Below are 22121 nucleotides of genomic sequence, written 5' to 3'. Positions count from 1 at the left end.
ATTATATTTCCCTTTGCAGAAACTTCCCCATGTAAACTTATGTGTCACCTGCAATATAAGGATTTTCAATTCTTCACCAATGTATAAAAATTGCCAAGATTATTGATAAGTATGGGGTTTTTAACTTTTACCCCTACCCCCGCGATGAGAGCATCCGATTTGAAAACTTTGAATGATATATTGGAGTATCCTCCTGAAGCATGAAAATCACAGGTGTTTGACGTCTTCTTGACATTGTTGTTCTCAGGCAAGAAAACATCCACAGATGTTTTCAATGAAACCGCTTGAGATTGTTGTACCGTGAAGAGCAAGTCTTCTCTCTCTTTGCTCTCTCCTCCATGCACTTCCCACTTGTTCTTCAACGCAAGTCCCTAACACACACATACACAATCTCAAAAAAGAGTCTTTCTCTTATTTATTTGTTGTTGTTGTTGAAAGATTTAAAATGTTTTGGTAACCTTTTGGCGCATTGTGAGGATTGTGAAACCGGCTGGATCACGCATAATTCTTTTACGGTTAAACCCCCAAGCTTGTCCATCAATTTGTAGGAGCAGATTACCGCTTGGATCAAACACTTCGTAATGATCTTTAGAGAAATTCTGAACTTTCCTCTTCACCAATAGATCCATTGGGTATGGATTACAGAACTGATCGCTCACTACGCTTATCGCAGGATCTCCTACTTGCCATTCTGTTTTCTTATTCTTTGGCATTTTTCGAATAATATCAAGAACAAAAGAAGAAGAAGATTGCCAAAGATTATGAAAGGCTCTTGCTTTAGAGCCCTTGATAATCCTCCTAATGATGAAGAATTATCAAAAACACCTTTTCACATTTTCTTAAAACTATATATCAACTAAAAATAAATTTGAAATTGCAAGATTGTTTTTTTTTTACTTCTCTGGTTATGATACAGACTTTTATTCTCAACCAAAGATTGTTAAACCCCAAAAATAAACTATGGCCCCTTATATTTAGAAACAAAACAACTAAGAGTACGTAACTTCTGTTTCAAGGTACAAAGAGAGATTCTCTATTGCCAAAAATACTTATCAATACATAATACATTTACAGAGTGCTCTTACAATTACAACAACAAATCACAGGTTCTTTAATTCACAATAATCATAATCAAATAATATTGTATTTCTTTGTTCTGTTTTGTATATCGAACTAAACATAGAAGGTGTATATCATTAATTGCCTCCACGTTTGTTCTTTCTCCACTCCCATGGCTTCTCTGGATTAGAAGATGCCCACAAGCCAATTCTCTTTTGCCTAGCCTCGTTTTCCCACTGAACTCAAACACACAAAAAAATTAAACATCCATCATAAATAATAATCCAAGAAACTCGTAAATGCGATGCACAAAGGTTTACAGTGTCTTACCTTTGCAAGCTCTGCACGCTTGTCATAGGCTACATAATGCCAAGCAAGACCTTTTTTAAGCATTACTTCCTGTACAAATTTTCCATTGCAGTATATATCTCCTACACATCTTCCATAGCGATCCTCTGTATATACTAACACTTTCAAGCATTTCCCTTCAACCATCTTGAGTAGCTCATCATGTGCCTCTTTACCATAAGGCATTTTGCTCTCCGGTGAATCTATTCCGCTGTTTTGTTTTCATTTGCAGTTTGTTCTTAAAACTCCATATATTATACATCTTTTGATTAAAAAGAGCTTAATTAAAATGAGTTTATATCTTAAGTGGAAGAGTGTTTTTACCTTAGTCTAATTCTGAACTTTTTAGCAAGCACTTCCTCATTTTTAAAACTTATCATCCTAAGCACAAGATAAAAAAAAATTTCGGAAGGATTATGACTAACATAGCTCAACTTTGATTTGGCTCTATGATATTCTTGTGTAATTACATATCAAAATGACAAACCTGTAACCAGAAGATATGATCTTCTTGTGAAGTGCATCTGCTTCAGTATAATTCCTCTTCTCACGCGCTTTGGCTCTTTTAACCGCTGCAATACTCACATCCTTAGGAACAGAGGATGACACAAGCGGGTCTTTGCTACTAACATACACAGTAACCGTATCTCCATCTGCCACAGATTTTGTATCCACCTTATTTCAACATTCAGACAATTTCTTGATCAGCAACAACATTATCATCATATTACCAAAACCTTTAAAAGATTCATATATTTTTTTTCTAACCGGAAGCGTGTTGAGCTCAAACCGAACTCCTTTAGATAAAGACACAGGAGATTCATGAGTAGGGACCTCAACAAGATTGTGAGGTGAAGGCAGTCCATAGAAAGACAAAAATCCCTGTCGATGGCATTAACAAATCAACCATATCAATAATGTTATCCAAACTCGCTAACATAATCCGCAGCTTGAAACATTATTAGTAAATACCTCAACATCTGCTTTTTGATGATTCTTTAGAGTAGCGATAACAAGCCTAGAGGCTTCCTCAGGAGTTTTAGGCCGAGGCTTAGCTTGCTTCCATGCCTCAAGTATTTTTCTATACCTTTTGTTTTGGAAGAAAAAGACAAATATTAAAAAAACAATGTGAAAACATCAAATTAATCTTGAGAACCACAAGAGAGAGAGATCTTGAGGATGATCTGTGTATTGTTTTCTTTACCAGTTTGCTTGAGCCTTTGTAGAAGAGACAACGTAACTCCCAAGCTTTTCAGGAACCTAGAATAAATATAATGAATCTTTAGTTTATGATCAATCTCTTAAACAGAATTGTGAAGGAATCTATTGGTTTGCACAATTCACTTAGAAGTGAGTTTTAAAACAGAGCTAAAATAACAGATCAAAGACTAGTAAGCTGGAGAAGAAAAAAAACGAAAATTTAGGAGAAATAGCAATGAAGAGAGAGAGACCTGAGAAGTGGTTTCAAAGTTGAAGAGATCACGGGAAAGAGCTGAAACGCCGGCGGAAGAGGCGGAGCCGTCGTGAGGCTTATTGTCCGTCGTGGGATTTAAACATTTCCGGAGTAACCTAATCGCGTTACCCATCTCTTAGATTTGATCTTCAAGAAAAAAGGAAAAAAAAAAAGAAAAGAATTTTGATCTTTTCTCGTAGGAAAGTCTTTGATTCAGTTATATGGAGGAGCAGAGAGATTTTTTATCAGACAAGCGAAATCATACGTGGCAGTTTGTTATTGGATAAGAAGCTAATGTTATGAATTAATTGTATTTTTTTCCTTTTTTTTAATGAAAGTATTAGGTGCCTTGTCGTAATCAGATTCCATTGGATTTGAAGACTTTTTTTTTTTTGTTAAACTCACACAAGTCACTAGCTTGGGGTTTAAGCAATCTTAACGACTCATTTAGCTTTCCTACTGCTCAAAATATCTCCTATATATGGCGATGCGATTACCACAAATTATTATAACGCGGAATTTTTTGGCTTCTACATCCTACTTCTTCAATTTACAGTATTCTTTTTTTTTTTTTTTCTCTGCGTAATTTATGAGAATTCTTGTTATTATTTTTTTTACAGCTAGAATTCTTGTTATTGGTATAGTTTGTGTTATTACAAAGTAACTAATTAAGGATTATTCAGGATAACCAACCTTTGTGCCCATGATTCCTTAAAATTTTTATGGAAGATTAGAATTCTATTTGATATTGTGGATCCATAATATATGGGGTGAACATATGTTTTGTTTAATTAAAATTCTTGTTATTACAAATAAATTTGAACATCATCATTGTACATCTCCCACACACACACAAAAATAAAATAAGGTTAGAAATTTACTACTCCCACAAATGATTTAACTGTCTCATATATACGTAATGAGAAGATCAAGATAGTTTTATTGTATCACAAACATTCATATATATGCCTTTGTTAAGAAGCAAAGACTTTCACATTGACATTATAATTAATGTGTGCAGATGAATCATTCACCGACTCAATATATGCGGCTATGTCCGATATAGTGGTGGACGTAGATTAATTGTTTATTATAGTCCCATTTTCTCAATTTTAATTAAGCAAAACATATGTTCACCCCATAGATTATGGATCCACAATATCAAATAGAATTCGAATCTTCCATAAAAATTTTAAGGAATCATGTGCACAAAGGTTGTGCAAAAAAAATTTTAATTGGGCCTACTACTTCTAATCTCGAGTGATGGAGATTACATCTTTGTTTTGCGCAAAGCAGGATTCTATGTCTTACAGGCATATATTTTTGATACTGCTGGAAATGCAGTCGATCTAGATTCACGATATACTATAAATTGGTATTATTTGGTCACCGAAAGAATATGTGAAAATTAATTATTTCACTTTATTAACTTAAATCTACATTAGTATTATTTTTATTTGCAAATTAAGTATATATATATGTAGATGATTTGGGATATGCGCTCTCTTCCCTTTCCCATGGATGTCAATCAATCTGATTATTTGAAGAATATTAAAACTTCCTTATCCAGGGGAGGTTTTGAACTTCTTGACATGGATAAGTAATCAGATTGAATGATTTGCGTATATTTAATATTATTAATGTAATCAGATTGATTTTTATAATCAGATTGAATGAATGATAATCAGACATGGTTTACTAACTTACTCATTCATTCATTAAATACTTACTCTTTTTTTCATTAATTAATTAATTCATTCATTAATTAATTAATTTGTCTGATTATCATTCATTCATTCATTCATTAATGAATCATTTGTGTATATTTAATATTTTTAATGTAATCAGATTGATTTGTGTAATCAGATTAATCAGATTGAATGATAAGTAATCAGATTGAATGAATGATAATCAGACATGGTTTACTTACTTACTCATTCATTCATTAATTACTTACTCTTTTTTTCATTAATTAATTAATTCATTAATTAATTAATTAATTTGTCTAATTATCATTTATTCATTCATTCATTTATTAATGAATCATTCATTCATTAATTACTTACTCATTCATGATAATCAGATTAAATATTATAACCCCGAAAAAAGAGTAAGTAATTAATTTAATATTTTTACTTTGAATGATTTGTGTATATTTTTTTTAAATGGTCCTCATTATTTCTCGCGCTAAAATTTCTCCCCATCGTGATTTCGTTGATGTGAGAATTAGTAAACAGGTTTTTAATTGGGCCTACACCCGAAGACCACCAGCCCCACTACTTCTAATCTCAAACGATGATCGCCTTGCTGCTGATGTCGCTGTTTTGAGTAATGTTGGATTTGCCATTTTCATGGCATATGATGGTGCAACTTCAGCAATACTGAAGAATAGTGCTCGTTGTACTCTTCCATGGACCCCTAAAACAGGAGTTGGCATATATAGAGGAAAGGTTTGGGATGGCATAACTATGGGAGAGGTTTGACAGATTTAATTTATTCGTGTGTGTTTATTATTTTTTAGAAAAACTGTTAAAGTTTTAGCTTTTGTATAATTTTAGAATGCTAAGTACGTTATTGGAAAGTTTAACATTTTGTATAACACGCTATTGGGAGCTTTTGAAATTTTTTTTTTTTTAAGTTTAGCATTTTTGTACTTTTGTATAAAGTACCCTTCGATCATAAAACCACTATTAAAATACCCTTAAAAAATCAGTCTTGAATTTTTTTTTCACACACTATGGATTTGTTAAGCGAGATGCACCAATTTTTAAAAAGAAAAACTCAACTTCATTCCATGCGTCCCCGGCAGAACAATTAAATAGGAAATAGTAGGGATCTTCGATTACTTATACAAAATCCTATAAATGGATGCTCATCGAGCTTTCATCGAGATCATTTTTATTCATCTTTCAATCAATCAATGTACATGCCCAGTACGTTTTGTCATATTGATCCCGTATGATACATTTGGGGAGACTAGCCATAAAACTGAATGTAGCGAATCACATCAGAGATGTTCTTAGTGAAAGATAAGTCATATACTTTGTCGAGAAGATAAAAAACTAAGCAGAAAAGAAGAATAAAGAGTACTATCCCTCACATAAACCAGACCTGCAAGCTAGACGCTATTAAAATTGTAAGAACAAAAAGAAAGGTTCTCTCACCTTGCCAACGATTAAAGGAATTAACAGAGTAACTACAAGACTTCTGCACAGTTGCTCAGTCGGAAAAGAAACACCTACTACTCCCCCAGCTATGTATCTTGATACCCACTCCACTAACAATATAGCTGCAAACTATTAACCAACAAAGCATAAGAGTACATGAATGAATTCGAATAGACGTTTCTATGCTTCCATTCTACTTATCAGAGATCATCTGAATTATCACATTGCTAAGTGATCCTAATAGAAAATTGAATTTTGATGCAGTCAATCTTCTTACCATACTTTAAAAGAGCTAACCTAAACTTTCATCTCAAGAATCGTTTGGGCAAATTGATTGGAAAAAAAATGGCAAAGAGCAGTGTGTAATGTTACCTAGAGGCCAAGAAGTTATCTGAAGCAATTCCTTCCCAAAATGTAATCTTTTAGCTGAAGCTGAAGTGCCTCCATCACCACCAAGCTGTGACCAAGACAAAAACCTATGAAAATTCGGTTTCTCAACACTTCCTTGCCATACCAACCAACACTTGTTTCCACCATTCTCTTCTTCTTCTTCTTCTTCTCTGTCTTTTTCCAGTTTATTCTCTTCAGCATCAGCTTCTCGTATCTAGTTATTGATTTGCTTTTACCCTCAACCACAACAACACTCATGCCCTCCGTCATCACACTACTACACCCTGTTAATATGTTCTGTTTTGCATTCTTCTCCACTTTTAATATTGTTTTGGGATGCGACAGCTTCTTGTTAATCTTTTACACTGACACAATCGTCTCAACTGTTGTTGGATCACCAAAAAGCTTCCTTTCTTTCTTCTCACGTTTCTCTGCAGGAGTTAGCTTTCCTCGCAGTGTTCCTGTCAATGTGAGCCTGTTCACGCTCGGCATGTGCTGTGCGGATCTCTTTCTCAAGCTTCGTTGGGTCTTGGGTTGCTTCAGACGCAAGAACTTTTTAACCTTCAGAATATACTGCCGGCCTCAATAGCTTGGTGGTTCCTGAAGCAACGCGCATACATATAACTCTGCCTGGTTACAAAAACATAAACATAAAGTTTCAAACATGGGTTACTCTGGCTAATCACAGACAGAGGCAGAGCAAAAAAGATTCGAGACGATTGAAACTGTCCACACACTTTTAACACAAAACTGTCCTTACATTAAGAGTCAGCATAAAACCTCACTAAATCGAATCGGCTATCAATTATAAGCATACACGAGAGTTAAAGAACAATACATTTTAAAGTCCTCAGTGACACTGATACTCACATATGCATCGAACTACAAGAAATGAACAGTAGATTAGAAACAGATCTCACCAAATTGTCTTCGAGGTTGAAGGGACGACCACCAGACAACGGTGGAGAACTATCAACTTCAGCTCTCACAACTCCTCTCCTTGCACTCACCGGGTTGAAATTCTCGGACCCGGATAACAGGTGTGCCCGGAATCGTCTCCGGGAAAGATAGGTAAAGACGAATCCATAAGAGCAATCATTAGTTAACTGTACAGAAAGCAAACAAGACTGAGAGCTTCTCTATGATTGTGTGTTTTCTCGGTAATCAAAGCCGCGCGCGACTCACGACGTCACGACGACCCGGAGACGGGAGAACAATGATGGCTTTTTGATGATGATTCATATACTAATAATGGGTGTATCACTACGTGGCTTCTATTGATTCGTTGGGTTTTCTATTATTGGGCCGTTGATACGAAATTGGACTCAGGTTCAGGGTTTTTCTATTATTATAACCCTCGCACCTGAATAGAGGGCTACCCTAGAAGCTTTCTCGTCTTGCATACGCGCAGCCACATTCCCTCCGACGACGAACCCATGTCTTCCTTGGCCAGCAAGTTTTCTGGTAAGTTATGTCTCTCTCTCATCTCTGTAGTATTAAAATAGGTGGATCTTGTACGTATACACGGCTTTTTTTCTTCTGAATCTGTTTTTTTTGTTTCTTCCCGTAAAACCAACCTCTCAGAAGCTGAGATAGGAGTGTTCTGGGATCTTGATGATTGCCCAATCCCTAGTGATCAAACACCTGCTTCCATCTATGCTAATATCAAATTAGCTCTGAAGAATATTGGCTACAATGGTAGGATTACCATGTACGCTTATTCTCTTGGAGAGCAGAAGAATGAAGACTTTGAATCAATTAATATCAAGCTTATCGAGCGAGGTTTCTATTATTAACCCGTTGTTTAATCTTTCAACTAATTCCAGCCAGATTCTATTATTAACCCCGTTGTTTATCTTTCAATTAATTCTCTCTTTTCTTTTTTTTCAATTAATTTTTCAGATTCTAGCAGATCAAAGATGAAAGTGATGTTCAAAGATGTTTATATGTGGGGTATCCTTCACAGAGATGAACCAACAAATCTGATGGTGATCTCGGACATCTCAGAACAGGTCAACATTGTTGAAGCTCTTGAACATTTGAGCCAGAAGGAGAATAATATTCTCTTGGCCTCTCCTCAGAACCTGTCCGAAGAAGTAATTCCTGGAAGCTCGGTTTGGCTCTGGGCCCTGCTATCAACTGGAGGTAGCCCTATCAACAATCAGCTTGGACAGGTTGCTACCCCTTCTCCATCTTGTCTTTCTTGTGCTAAGAGAAGACAGAAACGTCAGCTCAAACGTCAGCTCAAGAAGCGTAAGCTCAGCAACCCTGAGCACTAGTCATTTGGATAGAGCTGTAGTTTATCTAATTTTCTTTTGGGATGTTTGTTTAATTGTTATTGCACGGTTGCTACCATTCGTATGGATATTTTCTTTTGTAAGAAATGCTTTGGTCTCCAAATATTAACAAATAATTGGACTTCGCTAGAACTGTCCATAGCAGAAAGCTACACATATATGCCCTAATCGGAATCTTAGCTTGTTTAACTCTATCAGCGTTAGATTCGTGTGCCTTGTGCTAATTGATAGTAATTCACATGTTTTACTCTCTTGATGTTTTGGAGGGCCATCATCGCCCGCTTTTAGAAGAATGTCAGCATGAAGCTGTTCTTTGAAACCCGTAACAAAGCTGCTCAAAAAGACTATCCTTTTCTTCTGTTCTTCTTCGGTTTCTTTCATGTTTTTCATCCATTTAATTACCTTCTCTAATGGTTGTGGCTGGAATCGAACGAATATTTAATAGAAAACTCACATAAAGTCGATAAATTGATGTATTTTGATTTTGATATATAATCAAAAATTGAAATCTTTACAAACATATATAAGGAGCTTACCTCACAAGAAAACAAAGGAGAAGAAGATAGAGATGAGCCATCCTTGACGGTGGACTCTTGGGTCGAGTTGTCATGATCTTCTTTCGAGCCCTCAAGCTTCTTGAGCAGCGCGATTGTGGTTTTAGCCCCTTCGTAGCACGATCCACGTATTGTGTTCCTTGGTGGTCTTAAAATAGTTGGCATTGTGGTGCAGATTGAGCAATCCACTGAATTTTCTTAGTTTGTAGTTTTTTCGTCTCTCTTTTCTTTAACTCGCAATTTTTTTGAAGTAAACTTGAGAATATGAAGAAGATCAATAGAGGAAGATGATGGAGGAGGAGCAGTTTCTTGCTTCGAACGCAAGTTGTTAAAAGTATTGTTCAAGAGTTGTTGTTGGTTAGAGATGGTTACGTTCTTGAAAACATTTTTTTAATATAGTTTTCGTTAATAATCAACTCGAACATGATTGTTTCCGGAAAGAGTTGTTGAGCATAATTTAACAAACGAAACAACGCAAATGAAATGATTTAAGTCATGAAGGAATCTTTTGAGGGCATGCAGTTGTATTGTATGGTTGGAACTTGGAACCTTCATGTGATATTATATATTTATTAATAATTGATATGGATAATGATCTACTAAGATAAATCACTAAATAATAATTATCGGATTGATCTATTATTTAGTGATTGATCTATTATATGCTGACTGTAGCATGTACATGATCGATGTGTTAAACGTACATAATTAGTAAAATTAACTCATGAACAATTGATTAGAGAGGACATAAGAATATACAGATTTGAGATACTATGGATAGCTTCAAAAGCTAAAAGACTAAAAAGTTGGGAGCAAAAGAAAAAAGAAAAGGACTTGCCAACCTTTCAACAGCAAATCTGTATAGTGTAAGCACGTCGCACCATTCATCGACATGATATATACGAATATTGTATCTATACTTAACATTAATTGACTTTATTTAAAAAAAATAATAATAATTAATTCATTTCTTTGTAAGACGAAGTTTTTCCCCAAATATAGATATTATCTAGATTAGTATTTCGATAATGAAGAACGATAAAAGGTACGCAAAAAGACTTGTGTTGTTTTTTAATCACATGCATGATCAAAGATATATACTTAAATCAAAATCGTAAAAAAAAATATATATATATTAGAAGAAAAATAGTCAAGTTTTGCGTTTCCGTTACATACATAGAAGTTCTTATAGTAAAAACTGATCATAGGGTTACAAAAAATTGCTACAAAATTATTTATAACAAATATTACCTACACAAAGTTACAAAATAGTCACAAATTTTTAGATAAGTTATTTTGTGGCAAATTTGTAAGTTTATGTAAGAAAACAATTACAAAAAGATACAGCTTAAATTTGTAGCTAATTTACTACAAACTTATAGACTAAATATTTTGTAGCAATTGACTAATTGTAACAAATTGTAATTTAATATTTTTAAATAATAGAAATTGTTTATCTACAAACATGTTGTAACTTGAATTACAAAATTTGTCGGTTTGGTTCGTAGCAAAAATAATTATATGAGTTTTATTAACTTTAAAAAGAGAAAAATTTTCATTGGCTAATACACAGAGACCAGGATTGAAACGGTATTAATGGTAGAGTATATTAAAGTGCAATCCTCGCGTCGGAATATTCATCTGAGAGGTCTTGTGGGGGAGAAGATTCTACACTCGTTGTTGGCGGGAAGGTAGAGAGGTCGAAAAGGAGAAGAAGAGTTCTGAAGAAGGTTCGATCGATTGAGAGAGCTTAATTTGAGGGAATTGATTTAAGAAAAGCCCAAATTGGGAAAGTGTCATTTGGGCCCTTATTGTTTTTTTTGGATCGTATTATAGTAATGATAGTAATGATTAATTTCCTACCTTTTTGAAAACTTTATGAAGTGTAAGGATCAACAAATTATTTTCTATTAAAAACTTTTTTTTTGTAAGGATAATATAAGAATTTATGTTTTTTTTAAAAGGATGAAATTAAAATTTAAAAGAAAAATGGGACAGAAGAGGATAGTTGTTTTTTAAAAGTGGGAGGAGAGTAGAAGAGCAATACAGTCCATATTTTAGGTATCTTTTGCATCGTATCATTTCTCTCTTTTAAAGCTTTTTGAGGTGTTAAGATGATAAACACATTATGAGAATTATAAAAGATATATAAAAAAGTTGGGGCAGATTTTAAATCAATGGATCAAAAGACTCTTGCGTGTTGTTGACCAATCTACAAAGGAATTGCAACTTTAGGTGATGTGATCTTTGAAGCCAAGTAGACAAAGCATAATTTAGCATCATATGATATGCATTATGCAAGTAAATTCAATAACGATTGAGGATTGAGGCCAACGCCCAACGGTTTTGATATTATGAGGAATGTAGTATCGCGTTGTGTTGTGTTGTTTTGCTGCTTGATGGAATATAAATTAAGAATCTTGAATTTCAAGTCATATGATGAGAGTTGTGTTGGAACACGAAGATTGCGATCGTAACCAAATGAGTAAAAATTCATATATCGGTTTGGTAGAAGATTGCTGAACGAGTACAAATCCACACATTGTTAGAAGATTGCTGAACGAGTGCCATATTTCATAGCTAAACACATTGTTAGAAGATAATGCTGATATGTCATATGTGTTTTCATGGGTGTCGCATAGGAAGGCACAATGGAAAAACTTATCATTATATTTCAAATTTTCAACCATAACAGTATTATGTCTCACAGCCACCCAAGAGACAAAAACATGTCTGGGGATCCTTATAAGAAACCATATTAATTAATTGAGTCTTACACTCTTACTCGAGTAGGACTTTGAATTTTACATGATACTCTTGAATGATTAACAAATAAAAAAATCAGTATAAAAATAGTTTTATATAAGTTCATAGTCAAATATACTAATCTAATAAAAGTAAACATTGAATAACCCCATATAAAGAGGAAATTTTTTTTAAGTACTTGGTACTGCAAACAAAACATGTGTAGTACAAGAAAACCTCATCTAAAATTCTTTTGTACTTGTACTTTCAGTTAGTGGGTTTTTTAAAGTTAGGTCAGCTTTTTTTCCACATCAGGTATAACAAACCTTCCTAAACCTTTTATATTCTATTGGGAATATGGTAAATGCACTAATTCACAATGCTCTCGTTTCCTTTACGCTAACTCCTCCGAATCTTTCTTTTTTTGCTTTTGCGTTACTATAAATAACCAACACGACACCATTTCATTTCATTCAACAAACAAACATCTCATTCTCTAATCCGGATCATCCTTCTCAAAGCTTATTCGTTTCGTTTCATCTCATTCTAGCCATGGCTCAGGTAATTTTTTTATTACTTTCTTCTCCGTTTCTTGGGTTTACGTCTGTTTCTTGACCATAAAACGTTGGAACAATGTTTTCTTTTAGAGAGAATGATTTGGTTTGTGTGTGTGTGTGTGTATTTATTTCCAAAATATGCTAACAATTGCTCCAGATTCAGGGCGGTGTTATTGGTCGATTAATCGGTTTTAAGCATCCGGTTAATATGACAATTATAAAATTGCACAAAAGGAAAAAAAAGTATGAGATTAATTGATTGGTCTAGGTTCTATCAGCTGTATTTAGAATGTCCTAGCTAGCGTCATTTAAAAATATTGGTTAAAAAGGTGATAATTAAGCTTGAACGCAAACGATAATTGTTCATTAGTGTGATAAAATTAGCTGTTGATATCTTTGGACCGGACTGGTCCGGTAACTAGTACATATATATGGTTCTAACATTGTCGGATCAAATCGTCTCATAAATGCAGACCGTTGTCCTCAAAGTTGGTATGTCATGCCAAGGCTGCGTTGGTGCCGTCAATAGAGTCTTGGGCAAAATGGAAGGTTTGCATGTATGCTAATCTTTTTTTTTTGTTCAATTTTTGTTTCAGATCATTTTTATAAATTAATCCTTCGTTTATATATATGCCTAGTAAGTTGTTGACTCCAGAGTTTATTTCAGGGGGTTGAGTCATTTGACATTGATATCAAGGAGCAAAAGGTAACAGTGAAAGGTAATGTTGAGCCTGAAGCAGTTTTCCAAACAGTTTCAAAGACCGGAAAGAAGACTTCTTTCTGGCCGGTGGAGGCTGAGGTTGAGCCAAAACCCAAAAGCTGAGGCTGAGCCAAAGGCCGAGGCTGTGACTGAGACTAAAACCGAGGCTGAGAGTAAGACTGAGGCTAAGGTTGATGTTGAATCAAAAGTGGCAGAAGCCGAGACTAAGCCATCGCAAGTTTAAGTATACTAAAGATGAAAAAAGAAGGCTAATCTACCTTTACGACGCTTCTTTATCTTCTGTTTGTGTGTGTTCTTGTAAAAGCTGCTTTCTCTAAAGACCTAATATTTTTATGTACAACTTTTTCAACCTTTGATAAGAAGATGTTAGTCCGACTTTCTTTTATTATAAGTTTTCCGTGTTTAAACTTTAAAGTAATTAACTAATTCGGCCAAAAGAAAATAACTAATCAAATACTGTGAAATTCTCAAATTTTACTTATTATAAAACTTAATCCATTAGTCACCAGTCTGAATATATTACAAAAAAATGAGAGCCGGCCTGAAGAATTAGGAATCCCCAAGCAAAAGTTGTTTTCCTTTTTTTGTGAAAGACAAGCAAAAGTTGGTTTCCGGTCGATTAATATATTTTTGTAAGAAGTTGGGCATTAAGTTTGGTGTAAAACTCACTCTCTCTTGGTACTATGTAAAGCCCAAAGCCAAGGACAAATAAACATATTGCATATGATTTTATATAAACTATATTGTTTTTGGCAAGAAATAGTGTAACACACACAAATAGATTTATAGTGGTATCGCTCTCGGAAAATGATAGAGATATTATGGTATACCGATCCATTCATATCACTGTACCACTTCTGTTGAATCGTTTTGTTTTCCGGCTCATTCGATGTTAACCATTTAAATGTTACATTTCTTACTGATATTGTGATTAGGTTGTCAAAAATTAGTTTCCTAGCTTAAAATAAAATAAAATATATGTGAATCTGATTAGGTCTAAAAACTTCTATATGTAACGGAAACGCAAAACTTGACGATTTTATTCAAAGAAAAAAAAACTTGACGATTTTGATTTAAGTATATATCTTTGATCATGCATGTGATTAAAAAACAACCTCAAGTCTTTTTTGCAAACCTTTTATCGTTCTTCATTATCGAAATACTAATCTAGATAATATCTATATTTGGTGGAATACTTCGTCTTACAAAGATATGAATTAATTATTTTTTTTTTAAATAATAAAGTCAATTAAAGTTAAGTATAGATACATATACGTATATATCATTTCGATGAATGGTGCGACGTGCTTACACTATACATATTTGCTGTTCAAAGGTTGGCAAGTCTTTTTCTTTTCTTTTTTTTGTTCCCAACTTTTTACGTCTTTTAGCTTTTGAAGCTATCCATAGTATCTCAAATCTCTATATTCTTATATGTCCTCTCTAATCAATTGTTCATAAGTTAATTTTACTAATTATGTACGTTTAACACATCGATCANTATAATATCCCATGAAGGTTCCAAGTTCCAACCATACAATACAACTGCATGCCCCCAAAAGATTCCTTCATGACTTAAATCATTTCATTTGCGTTGTTTTGTTTGTTAAATTATGCTCAACAACTCTTTCCGGAAACAATCATGTTCGAGTTGATTATTAACGAAAACTATATTAAAAAAATGTTTTCAAGAACGTAACCATCTCTAACCAACAACAACTCTTGAACAATACTTTTAACAACTTGCGTTCGAAGCAAGAAACTGCTCCTCCTCCATCATCTTCCTCTATTGATCTTCTTCATATTCTCAAGTTTACTTCAAAAAAATTGCGAGTTAAAGAAAAGAGAGACGAAAAAACTACAAACTAAGAAAATTCAGTGGATTGCTCAATCTGCACCACAATGCCAACTATTTTAAGACCACCAAGGAACACAATACGTGGATCGTGCTACGAAGGGGCTAAAACCACAATCGCGCTGCTCAAGAAGCTTGAGGGCTCGAAAGAAGATCATGACAACTCGACCCAAGAGTCCACCGTCAAGGATGGCTCATCTCTATCTTCTTCTCCTTTGTTTTCTTGTGAGGTAAGCTCCTTATATATGTTTGTAAAGATTTCAATTTTTGATTATATATCAAAATCAAAATACATCAATTTATCGACTTTATGTGAGTTTTCTATTAAATATTCGTTCGATTCCAGCCACAACCATTAGAGAAGGTAATTAAATGGATGAAAAACATGAAAGAAACCGAAGAAGAACAGAAGAAAAGGATAGTCTTTTTGAGCAGCTTTGTTACGGGTTTCAAAGAACAGCTTCATGCTGACATTCTTCTAAAAGCGGGCGATGATGGCCCTCCAAAACATCAAGAGAGTAAAACATGTGAATTACTATCAATTAGCACAAGGCACACGAATCTAACGCTGATAGAGTTAAACAAGCTAAGATTCCGATTAGGGCATATATGTGTAGCTTTCTGCTATGGACAGTTCTAGCGAAGTCCAATTATTTGTTAATATTTGGAGACCAAAGCATTTCTTACAAAAGAAAATATCCATACGAATGGTAGCAACCGTGCAATAACAATTAAACAAACATCCCAAAAGAAAATTAGATAAACTACAGCTCTATCCAAATGACTAGTGCTCAGGGTTGCTGAGCTTACGCTTCTTGAGCTGACGTTTGAGCTGACGTTTCTGTCTTCTCTTAGCACAAGAAAGACAAGATGGAGAAGGGGTAGCAACCTGTCCAAGCTGATTGTTGATAGGGCTACCTCCAGTTGATAGCAGGGCCCAGAGCCAAACCGAGCTTCCAGGAATTACTTCTTCGGACAGGTTCTGAGGAGAGGCCAAGAGAATATTATTCTCCTTCTGGCTCAAATGTTCAAGAGCTTCAACAATGTTGACCTGTTCTGAGATGTCCGAGATCACCATCAGATTTGTTGGTTCATCTCTGTGAAGGATACCCCACATATAAACATCTTTGAACATCACTTTCATCTTTGATCTGCTAGAATCTGAAAAATTAATTGAAAAAAAAGAAAAGAGAGAATTAATTGAAAGATAAACAACGGGGTTAATAATAGAATCTGGCTGGAATTAGTTGAAAGATTAAACAACGGGTTAATAATAGAAACCTCGCTCGATAAGCTTGATATTAATTGATTCAAAGTCTTCATTCTTCTGCTCTCCAAGAGAATAAGCGTACATGGTAATCCTACCATTGTAGCCAATATTCTTCAGAGCTAATTTGATATTAGCATAGATGGAAGCAGGTGTTTGATCACTAGGGATTGGGCAATCATCAAGATCCCAGAACACTCCTATCTCAGCTTCTGAGAGGTTGGTTTTACGGGAAGAAACAAAAAAAACAGATTCAGAAGAAAAAAAGCCGTGTATACGTACAAGATCCACCTATTTTAATACTACAGAGTACAACAAGATCCACCTAGTTTAATACTACAGAGATGAGAGAGAGACGTAACTTACCGGCAAATTTGCTGGCCAAGGAAGACATGGCGCGGATGCAAGACGAGAGAGGCTTCTAGGGTAGCCCTCAATTCAGGTTCAGGGTTTTTAATGAGTAGCCCTCCCACCCAAATAAATTCAATGTTTACGCCACTTAAGGCCCAATAAATGTAAATTCAATGTTTAGGCCACTTAAGGCCCAATCTTATATATGGCTTTTTTTTACAAAGAAATGATTTTTTTTTTTAGATAATAAAGTAATTAAACATATAGGCTAAAGCCGTCTAAATTTTCTTCTTATAAATAAAAATGCAAGGACATAAAATGATTTAATTTATCATATAAAAACATTGAGTCATACAGAAAGAAACGCCAACTAGCCGCGGCCCACGGCATTTTATCCTTCAGTTTTTGTATTTTGCTCTTCGCTCGACAGATTTCTTGTAAGTTGACTCGAAAACTATATATTATAAACTATGTATTTGGACTAGATAATAATTCTAACCGGCCCCTAAGCTCTAAAAGCTTTGGAAGTTCGTTCTTGTTCTTCAAATGCCTCTCCAATGTATTCACAAGCACAAATTAAAGTCTAAGCACATTCAAATAGTTAAGCTAGATAAAACACAAAGGCTAAACGAGAGACAATCCAAATAAATTTGAACATCATCATTGTACATCTCCCATCCCACACACACAAAAATAAAATAAAAAACCTAACGTTTTTTTTATAAGGTTAGAAATTTACTACTTCCACAAATGATCTAACTGTCTCACATATACGTAATGAGAAGATCAAGATTGTTTTATTGTATCACAAACATATATATATATATATATATATATATATATATATATATATATATATATATGCCTTTGTTAAGAAGCAAAGACTTTCACATTGACATTATAATGTGCAGATGAATCATTCACCGACTCAATATATGCGGCTATGTCCGATATAGTGGTGGACGTAGATTAATTGTTTATTATAGTCCCATTTTCTCAATTTTAATTAAGCAAAACATATGTTCACCCCATATATTATGGATCCACAATATCAAATAGAATTCGAATCTTCCATAAAATTTTTAATCATGTGCACAAAGGTTGTGCAAAAAAAAATTAATTGGGCCTACACCGGGAGACCACCAGCCCTACTTCTAATCTCGAATGATGGAGATTACAACTTTGTTTTGCAAGACAGGATTCTATGTCTTACAGGCATATCGAACCAGATTCACGGTATACTATAAATTGGCATTATTTAGTCATCGAAAGAATATGTGAGTGTTTTTTTAGTGTTTATTATTATAATTTTATAATTTTTTTTTAAACAAGTTTATGATTAATTTTACTTTTTGTTTTTCACGTTTTCTAACTAACACCACCTCGACCTGTGGTTACCCCTCCCTCTCCGCCCGTTCGAGAATTAATTTTAAACCCTCTTCCTCATCCTGTCAAAGTAATTATCTCACTTTATTAACTTAAATCTACATCAGTATTATTTTTATTTGCAAACTATATATATATATATATATATTTTATTTATTTATTTTGGTGTAGATGATTTGGGATATGCGCTCTCTCCCCTTTCCCATGGATGTCAATCAATCTGATTATTTGAAGAATATTAAAACCTCCTTATCCAGGGAGGTTTTGAACTTCTTGACATGGATAAGTAATCAGAATGAATGATTTGTGTATATTTAATATTTTTAATGTAATCAGATTGATTTGTGTAATCAGATTAATCAGATTGAATGATAAGTAATCAGATTGAATGAATGATAATCAGACATGGTTTACTTACTTACTCATTCATTCATTAATTATTTACTCTTTTTCATTAATTAATTAATTAATTAATTAATTTGTCTGATTATCATTCATTCATTCATTCATTAATGAATCATTCATTCATTAATTACTTACTCATTCATGATAATCAGATTAAATATTATAGCCCCGAAAAAAAAAGAGTAAGTAATTAATTTAATATTTTTACTTTGAATGATTTGTGTATATTATTTTTTTAATGGTCCTCATTATTTCTCGCACCAAAATTTCTTCCCATCGTGATTTTGTTGATGTGAGAATTAGTAAGCAGCTTTTTAATTGGGCCTACACCCGAAGACCACCAGCCCACTACTTCTAATCTCAAACGATGATCGCCTTGCTGCTGATGTCGCTGCTTTGAGGAATGCTGGATTTGCCATTTTCGTGGCATATGATGGTGCGACTTCAGCAGTACTGAAGAATAGTGCTTGTTGTGCTCTTCCATGGGCCCCTGAAACAGGAGGTGGCATATCTAGAGGGGAGGTTTGGGATGGCATAACTATGGGGGAGGTTTGGCAGGTTTAATTTATTCGTGTGTTTTAATTATCTTTTAGAAAAAATGTTAAAGTTTTAGTTTTTGTATAATTTTAGAATGCGAAGTATGTTCTTGGAAAGTTTAACATTTTGTATAACACACTATTGAGAGCTTTTGAAAACTTTTTTTTTAGTTTAGCATTTTTGTATTTTTGTATAAAGTACCCTTGATCACAAAACCACTATTAAAATCATATATATAAAAGTAAGGTTTCACTCTCTCTTTATTGGTCTATTTAAAATTAATATTTATTTTTAGTTAAACAACACATTTAATCATATACATTAATGCATACTTTAAATTCATTATTTACTACTAAATTGAAACTGAAATTACATAAATTGTGAATTGACTTTTTTTCCTCCATTCATTTTCATTTAAACACACTATTAATTATAGTTGTAACTCTTCTAATTTAATTATGAAATGTAATTTCCATCATTTTTTATCCTATAAATAACATTTCTCACATCCTCTTCGACCATATCTCAAATCCTAAATATTTTTTTTTGTTTTTTATAATATTCTTGCATAGGTTGAAATCCTAATTAAGAGTTTGATTATATTTTTTGTTTACTATATATTTTACATTGTTTTGAATTTTATTGTTTCTTTGTCTTATGCACTTCTTCTTTTATTCTTTGTTTTCTTATATTGTTTTGATTTAAATACATATGTATTCTAATATGTAAGAAAACATAATAATATTTTGGTTATAATAATGACCATAATAATATTTTGATGACCATAATAATAATATGGTCATTCTCTCATTCTTTCATTCTCTCATTCTCTCATCCTCTTCAACTATATCTCAAATCTTTTTTTTTTTGTGTGTGTTTGTTGTTGTTGTTGTTGTTGTTGTTGTTGTTTAAGAAATCAATTCAAATCTCATTGTAAAAGCTTAATTCTATATTTTTGGAGTTTGTCATATATATATATATATATATATATATATTACATTGTTTTAGATGTTTTAAAAGGTTTATCTTCATTGTATATTTTAGATTATAATCTTATAAGTAATCCATTTTAAATATTTTTCTACTGTATTCATCCCACAAGATCATGAGGTTGAAAAGATCCATGTCTAATTCTCTATTCTCTTATAGCACTTAAATTTTAATGAAGTGTAATATAGAAAAAGAATATAATTTTTTAAAAATACCATCTAATTAAACTCTCTAAGATGAAACTATCAGTATGAAATCTAGCACTATAATATAAATTGATGAGTGAAAATTAAAAAAAAAACCCAAAAAGATAGAAATTTTCTTGAGATTTTAAAAAATCTTTAGATTGAAGTTCATATGATGTTATAAAAAAACTAATTTAGTTTGTCACTTACAAAATAATATGAATTTTTGGTTTTTATGTATGAGTTTATATCAACAAAAAACCAAATCATGTGTAAGTTTAAAATTTCATTGGGCTACTTGGTATTCTTTTCATAGAAAAAACAAAACAAATTAAAAAATTTATTTCTATTTAACTCACATTTAATGTCATGTGTAATTCTACATTTAACTCAAATGTAACTCCTACCCATAATTATTATAAATTTCATTATTTATTTATCTTTCAAGATAAAATGTCTTTGGTTAAATTTTCATATTTTTTTATTTTTGTTAGCTATATTTATTTATATATATAGCTTCTATTTATGTTCTTTTAAACTTTGAAATGAGGAATATTTATACTTAATATTTTTACACATAGTTACTAATTTTTTTTGATAATTTTGTTTGATACAATTTTACTAGAATACAATCTTAAAATCTATTAATTGATTATGTTATTATTGTTAATAGAAAAAGAACAAAATATTGTTTTTATAAATATTCAGAAACATAATAAAAACTATTATGCATGCAACCACACATTGGGTGGACTGATACCTAGTTCCCTTAAAAAATCAGTCTTGAAATATTTTTTTTTCACACACTATGGATTTGTTAAGCGAGATGCAACAAGTTTTAAAAAGAAAAAAAAGAAAGGTTCTCTCACCTTGCCAACGATTAAAGGAATTAACAGAGTAACTACAAGAGTTCTGCACAGTTGCTCAGTCGGAAAAGAAACACCTACTACTCCCCCAGCTATGTATGTATCTTGATACCCAAAAATGGAATATTTTAAGAGGTCAACCATGTTAACTTCAGTGGTAGAAGACGCAATGCTCATTCCATTTTTAACAGAAGACTTTGAATCCTACTCAAGTACTCATAATTCAAGATCATATGCTATTTTGTAACAATCTGCTTAGCGGAAATCTTGAAATATAGACCAGGAAACAATCTGATCTTCAGACGCAAGAACCTTCTTGGGTTGCTGGCAGCCTCTCCACCTCCCCAGCTGCGAACCCTGAGGCGTGTGGAAAAAGAAAAGAAGAAACAGGAGATGATTAGACTAGGGTTGCTTGAACCACCAAAACCAAAGGTGAAATTGAGAATCCTAATGAAGGTTCTTGCGTGTGAAGCAACCCAAGACCCAACGAAGCTTGAGAAAGAGATCCGCACAGCACATGCCGAGCGTGAACAGGCTCACATTGACAGGAACACTGCGAGGAAAGCTAACTCCTGCAGAGAAACGTGAGAAGAAAGAAAGGAAGCTTTTTGGTGATCCAGCAACAGTTGAGACGATTGTGTCGGTGTACAAGATCAACAAGAAGCTGTCGCATCCCAAAACAATATTCAAAGTGGAGAAGAATGCAAAACAGAACATATTAACAGGGTGTAGTAGTGTGATGACGGAGGGAGTGAGTGTTATTGTAGTTGAGGGTAAAAGCAAATCAATAAATGGTGGAGACAAGTGTTGGTTGGTTGGTTTGGCAAGGAAGTGTTGAGAAACAGAGTTTTCATAGGTTTCATGTACAAGAGTACTGCTTGAATGAATCTGCTGCCACGAAAGTTTTCACGGATGCTGGTGTTGCCCACTACTGGGATCTCGCTCTCAATTACTAAAATTCTTCTCTCTTGATCATTATTAAGTTCTT

General features: G+C 33.4%; 6 protein-coding genes and 3 pseudogenes across 8 annotated transcripts; 4 read left to right on the top strand and 5 right to left on the bottom strand.

Moving 5' to 3' along the window:
* Nucleotides 1–817, bottom strand: part of LOC104715704 — a 5181-nt pseudogene extending 4364 nt beyond the window's left edge.
* Nucleotides 1035–3067, bottom strand: LOC104712274 (staphylococcal-like nuclease CAN1). The gene is made up of 8 exons (XM_010429132.2): nt 2859–3067; nt 2612–2667; nt 2380–2494; nt 2176–2289; nt 1895–2082; nt 1732–1788; nt 1390–1618; nt 1035–1295 (listed from the first exon to the last, which is right to left on the bottom strand). The coding sequence occupies exons 1-8, from the start codon at nt 2991–2993 to the stop codon at nt 1197–1199; spliced, it is 993 nt and encodes a 330-aa protein (XP_010427434.1). The 5' UTR covers nt 2994–3067; the 3' UTR covers nt 1035–1196.
* LOC104715703 lies at nt 6338–7659 on the bottom strand (annotated as a pseudogene).
* Nucleotides 7722–8846, top strand: LOC104712272. The gene is made up of 3 exons (XM_010429130.2): nt 7722–7881; nt 8002–8199; nt 8320–8846. Exons 1-3 carry the CDS (start codon nt 7854–7856, stop codon nt 8694–8696), a joined length of 603 nt encoding a protein of 200 aa, XP_010427432.1. The 5' UTR covers nt 7722–7853; the 3' UTR covers nt 8697–8846.
* LOC104712273 (BTB/POZ domain-containing protein At3g56230-like) lies at nt 8818–9702 on the bottom strand. Its single transcript, XM_010429131.2, has 2 exons — nt 9251–9702; nt 8818–9134 (listed from the first exon to the last, which is right to left on the bottom strand). The coding sequence occupies exons 1-2, from the start codon at nt 9431–9433 to the stop codon at nt 8841–8843; spliced, it is 477 nt and encodes a 158-aa protein (XP_010427433.1). The 5' UTR covers nt 9434–9702; the 3' UTR covers nt 8818–8840.
* Nucleotides 12350–13676, top strand: LOC104712271 (copper transport protein CCH). Of its 2 annotated transcripts, none has more exons than XM_010429129.2 (3): nt 12350–12574; nt 13044–13119; nt 13239–13676. In XM_010429129.2, the coding sequence occupies exons 1-3, from the start codon at nt 12566–12568 to the stop codon at nt 13391–13393; spliced, it is 240 nt and encodes a 79-aa protein (XP_010427431.1). In that variant the 5' UTR covers nt 12350–12565; the 3' UTR covers nt 13394–13676. The 2 variants fall into 2 exon arrangements, with proteins under 2 accessions (XP_010427431.1, XP_010427430.1); XM_010429128.2 differs by having other exon boundaries at nt 12351–12574; nt 13044–13127; nt 13238–13676.
* On the top strand, nt 14644–15809 carry LOC104712269 (BTB/POZ domain-containing protein At3g56230-like). 2 transcript variants are annotated; one of them, XM_019230211.1, is made up of 3 exons: nt 14644–14791; nt 15176–15376; nt 15493–15809. In XM_019230211.1, exons 2-3 carry the CDS (start codon nt 15194–15196, stop codon nt 15784–15786), a joined length of 477 nt encoding a protein of 158 aa, XP_019085756.1. In that variant the 5' UTR covers nt 14644–14791; nt 15176–15193; the 3' UTR covers nt 15787–15809. The 2 variants fall into 2 exon arrangements, with proteins under 2 accessions (XP_019085756.1, XP_010427428.1); XM_010429126.1 differs by lacking the exon at nt 14644–14791 and having other exon boundaries at nt 14858–15376.
* On the bottom strand, nt 15781–16843 carry LOC104712270. The gene is made up of 3 exons (XM_010429127.1): nt 16780–16843; nt 16428–16625; nt 15781–16307 (listed from the first exon to the last, which is right to left on the bottom strand). The coding sequence occupies exons 1-3, from the start codon at nt 16805–16807 to the stop codon at nt 15931–15933; spliced, it is 603 nt and encodes a 200-aa protein (XP_010427429.1). The 5' UTR covers nt 16808–16843; the 3' UTR covers nt 15781–15930.
* LOC104715702 lies at nt 21252–22062 on the top strand (annotated as a pseudogene).

Source organism: Camelina sativa, chromosome 9, assembly GCF_000633955.1.
Source record: "Camelina sativa cultivar DH55 chromosome 9, Cs, whole genome shotgun sequence".
Lineage (NCBI taxonomy): Eukaryota > Viridiplantae > Streptophyta > Magnoliopsida > Brassicales > Brassicaceae > Camelina > Camelina sativa.
This window is presented reverse-complemented; position numbering and strand designations above follow the sequence as displayed.

Excerpts from the sequence above, each read along its gene's own strand:
- LOC104712271 (XM_010429128.2), top strand. Across the intron at positions 13,128-13,237 it reads GCAAAATGGAAGGTTTGCAT|GGGGTTGAGTCATTTGACAT; the intron begins GTATGCTAATCT and ends AGTTTATTTCAG.
- LOC104712269 (XM_019230211.1), top strand. The coding sequence starts at position 15,194 with ATGCCAACTATTTTAAGACCACCAAGGAACACAATACGTGGATCGTGC. Across the intron at positions 15,377-15,492 it reads CTCCTTTGTTTTCTTGTGAG|CCACAACCATTAGAGAAGGT; the intron begins GTAAGCTCCTTA and ends GTTCGATTCCAG.
- LOC104712274 (XM_010429132.2), bottom strand. The coding sequence starts at position 2,993 with ATGGGTAACGCGATTAGGTTACTCCGGAAATGTTTAAATCCCACGACG. Across the intron at positions 1,789-1,894 it reads ATCATATCTTCTGGTTACAG|GATGATAAGTTTTAAAAATG; the intron begins GTTTGTCATTTT and ends TCTTGTGCTTAG. Across the intron at positions 1,296-1,389 it reads AGCGTGCAGAGCTTGCAAAG|TGGGAAAACGAGGCTAGGCA; the intron begins GTAAGACACTGT and ends GTTTGAGTTCAG.
- LOC104712272 (XM_010429130.2), top strand. The coding sequence starts at position 7,854 with ATGTCTTCCTTGGCCAGCAAGTTTTCTG. Across the intron at positions 7,882-8,001 it reads CTTGGCCAGCAAGTTTTCTG|AAGCTGAGATAGGAGTGTTC; the intron begins GTAAGTTATGTC and ends CCAACCTCTCAG. Across the intron at positions 8,200-8,319 it reads TATCAAGCTTATCGAGCGAG|ATTCTAGCAGATCAAAGATG; the intron begins GTTTCTATTATT and ends TTAATTTTTCAG.
- LOC104712273 (XM_010429131.2), bottom strand. The coding sequence starts at position 9,433 with ATGCCAACTATTTTAAGACCACCAAGGAACACAATACGTGGATCGTGC. Across the intron at positions 9,135-9,250 it reads CTCCTTTGTTTTCTTGTGAG|CCACAACCATTAGAGAAGGT; the intron begins GTAAGCTCCTTA and ends GTTCGATTCCAG.
- LOC104712270 (XM_010429127.1), bottom strand. The coding sequence starts at position 16,807 with ATGTCTTCCTTGGCCAGCAAATTTGCCG. Across the intron at positions 16,626-16,779 it reads CTTGGCCAGCAAATTTGCCG|AAGCTGAGATAGGAGTGTTC; the intron begins GTAAGTTACGTC and ends CCAACCTCTCAG. Across the intron at positions 16,308-16,427 it reads TATCAAGCTTATCGAGCGAG|ATTCTAGCAGATCAAAGATG; the intron begins GTTTCTATTATT and ends TTAATTTTTCAG.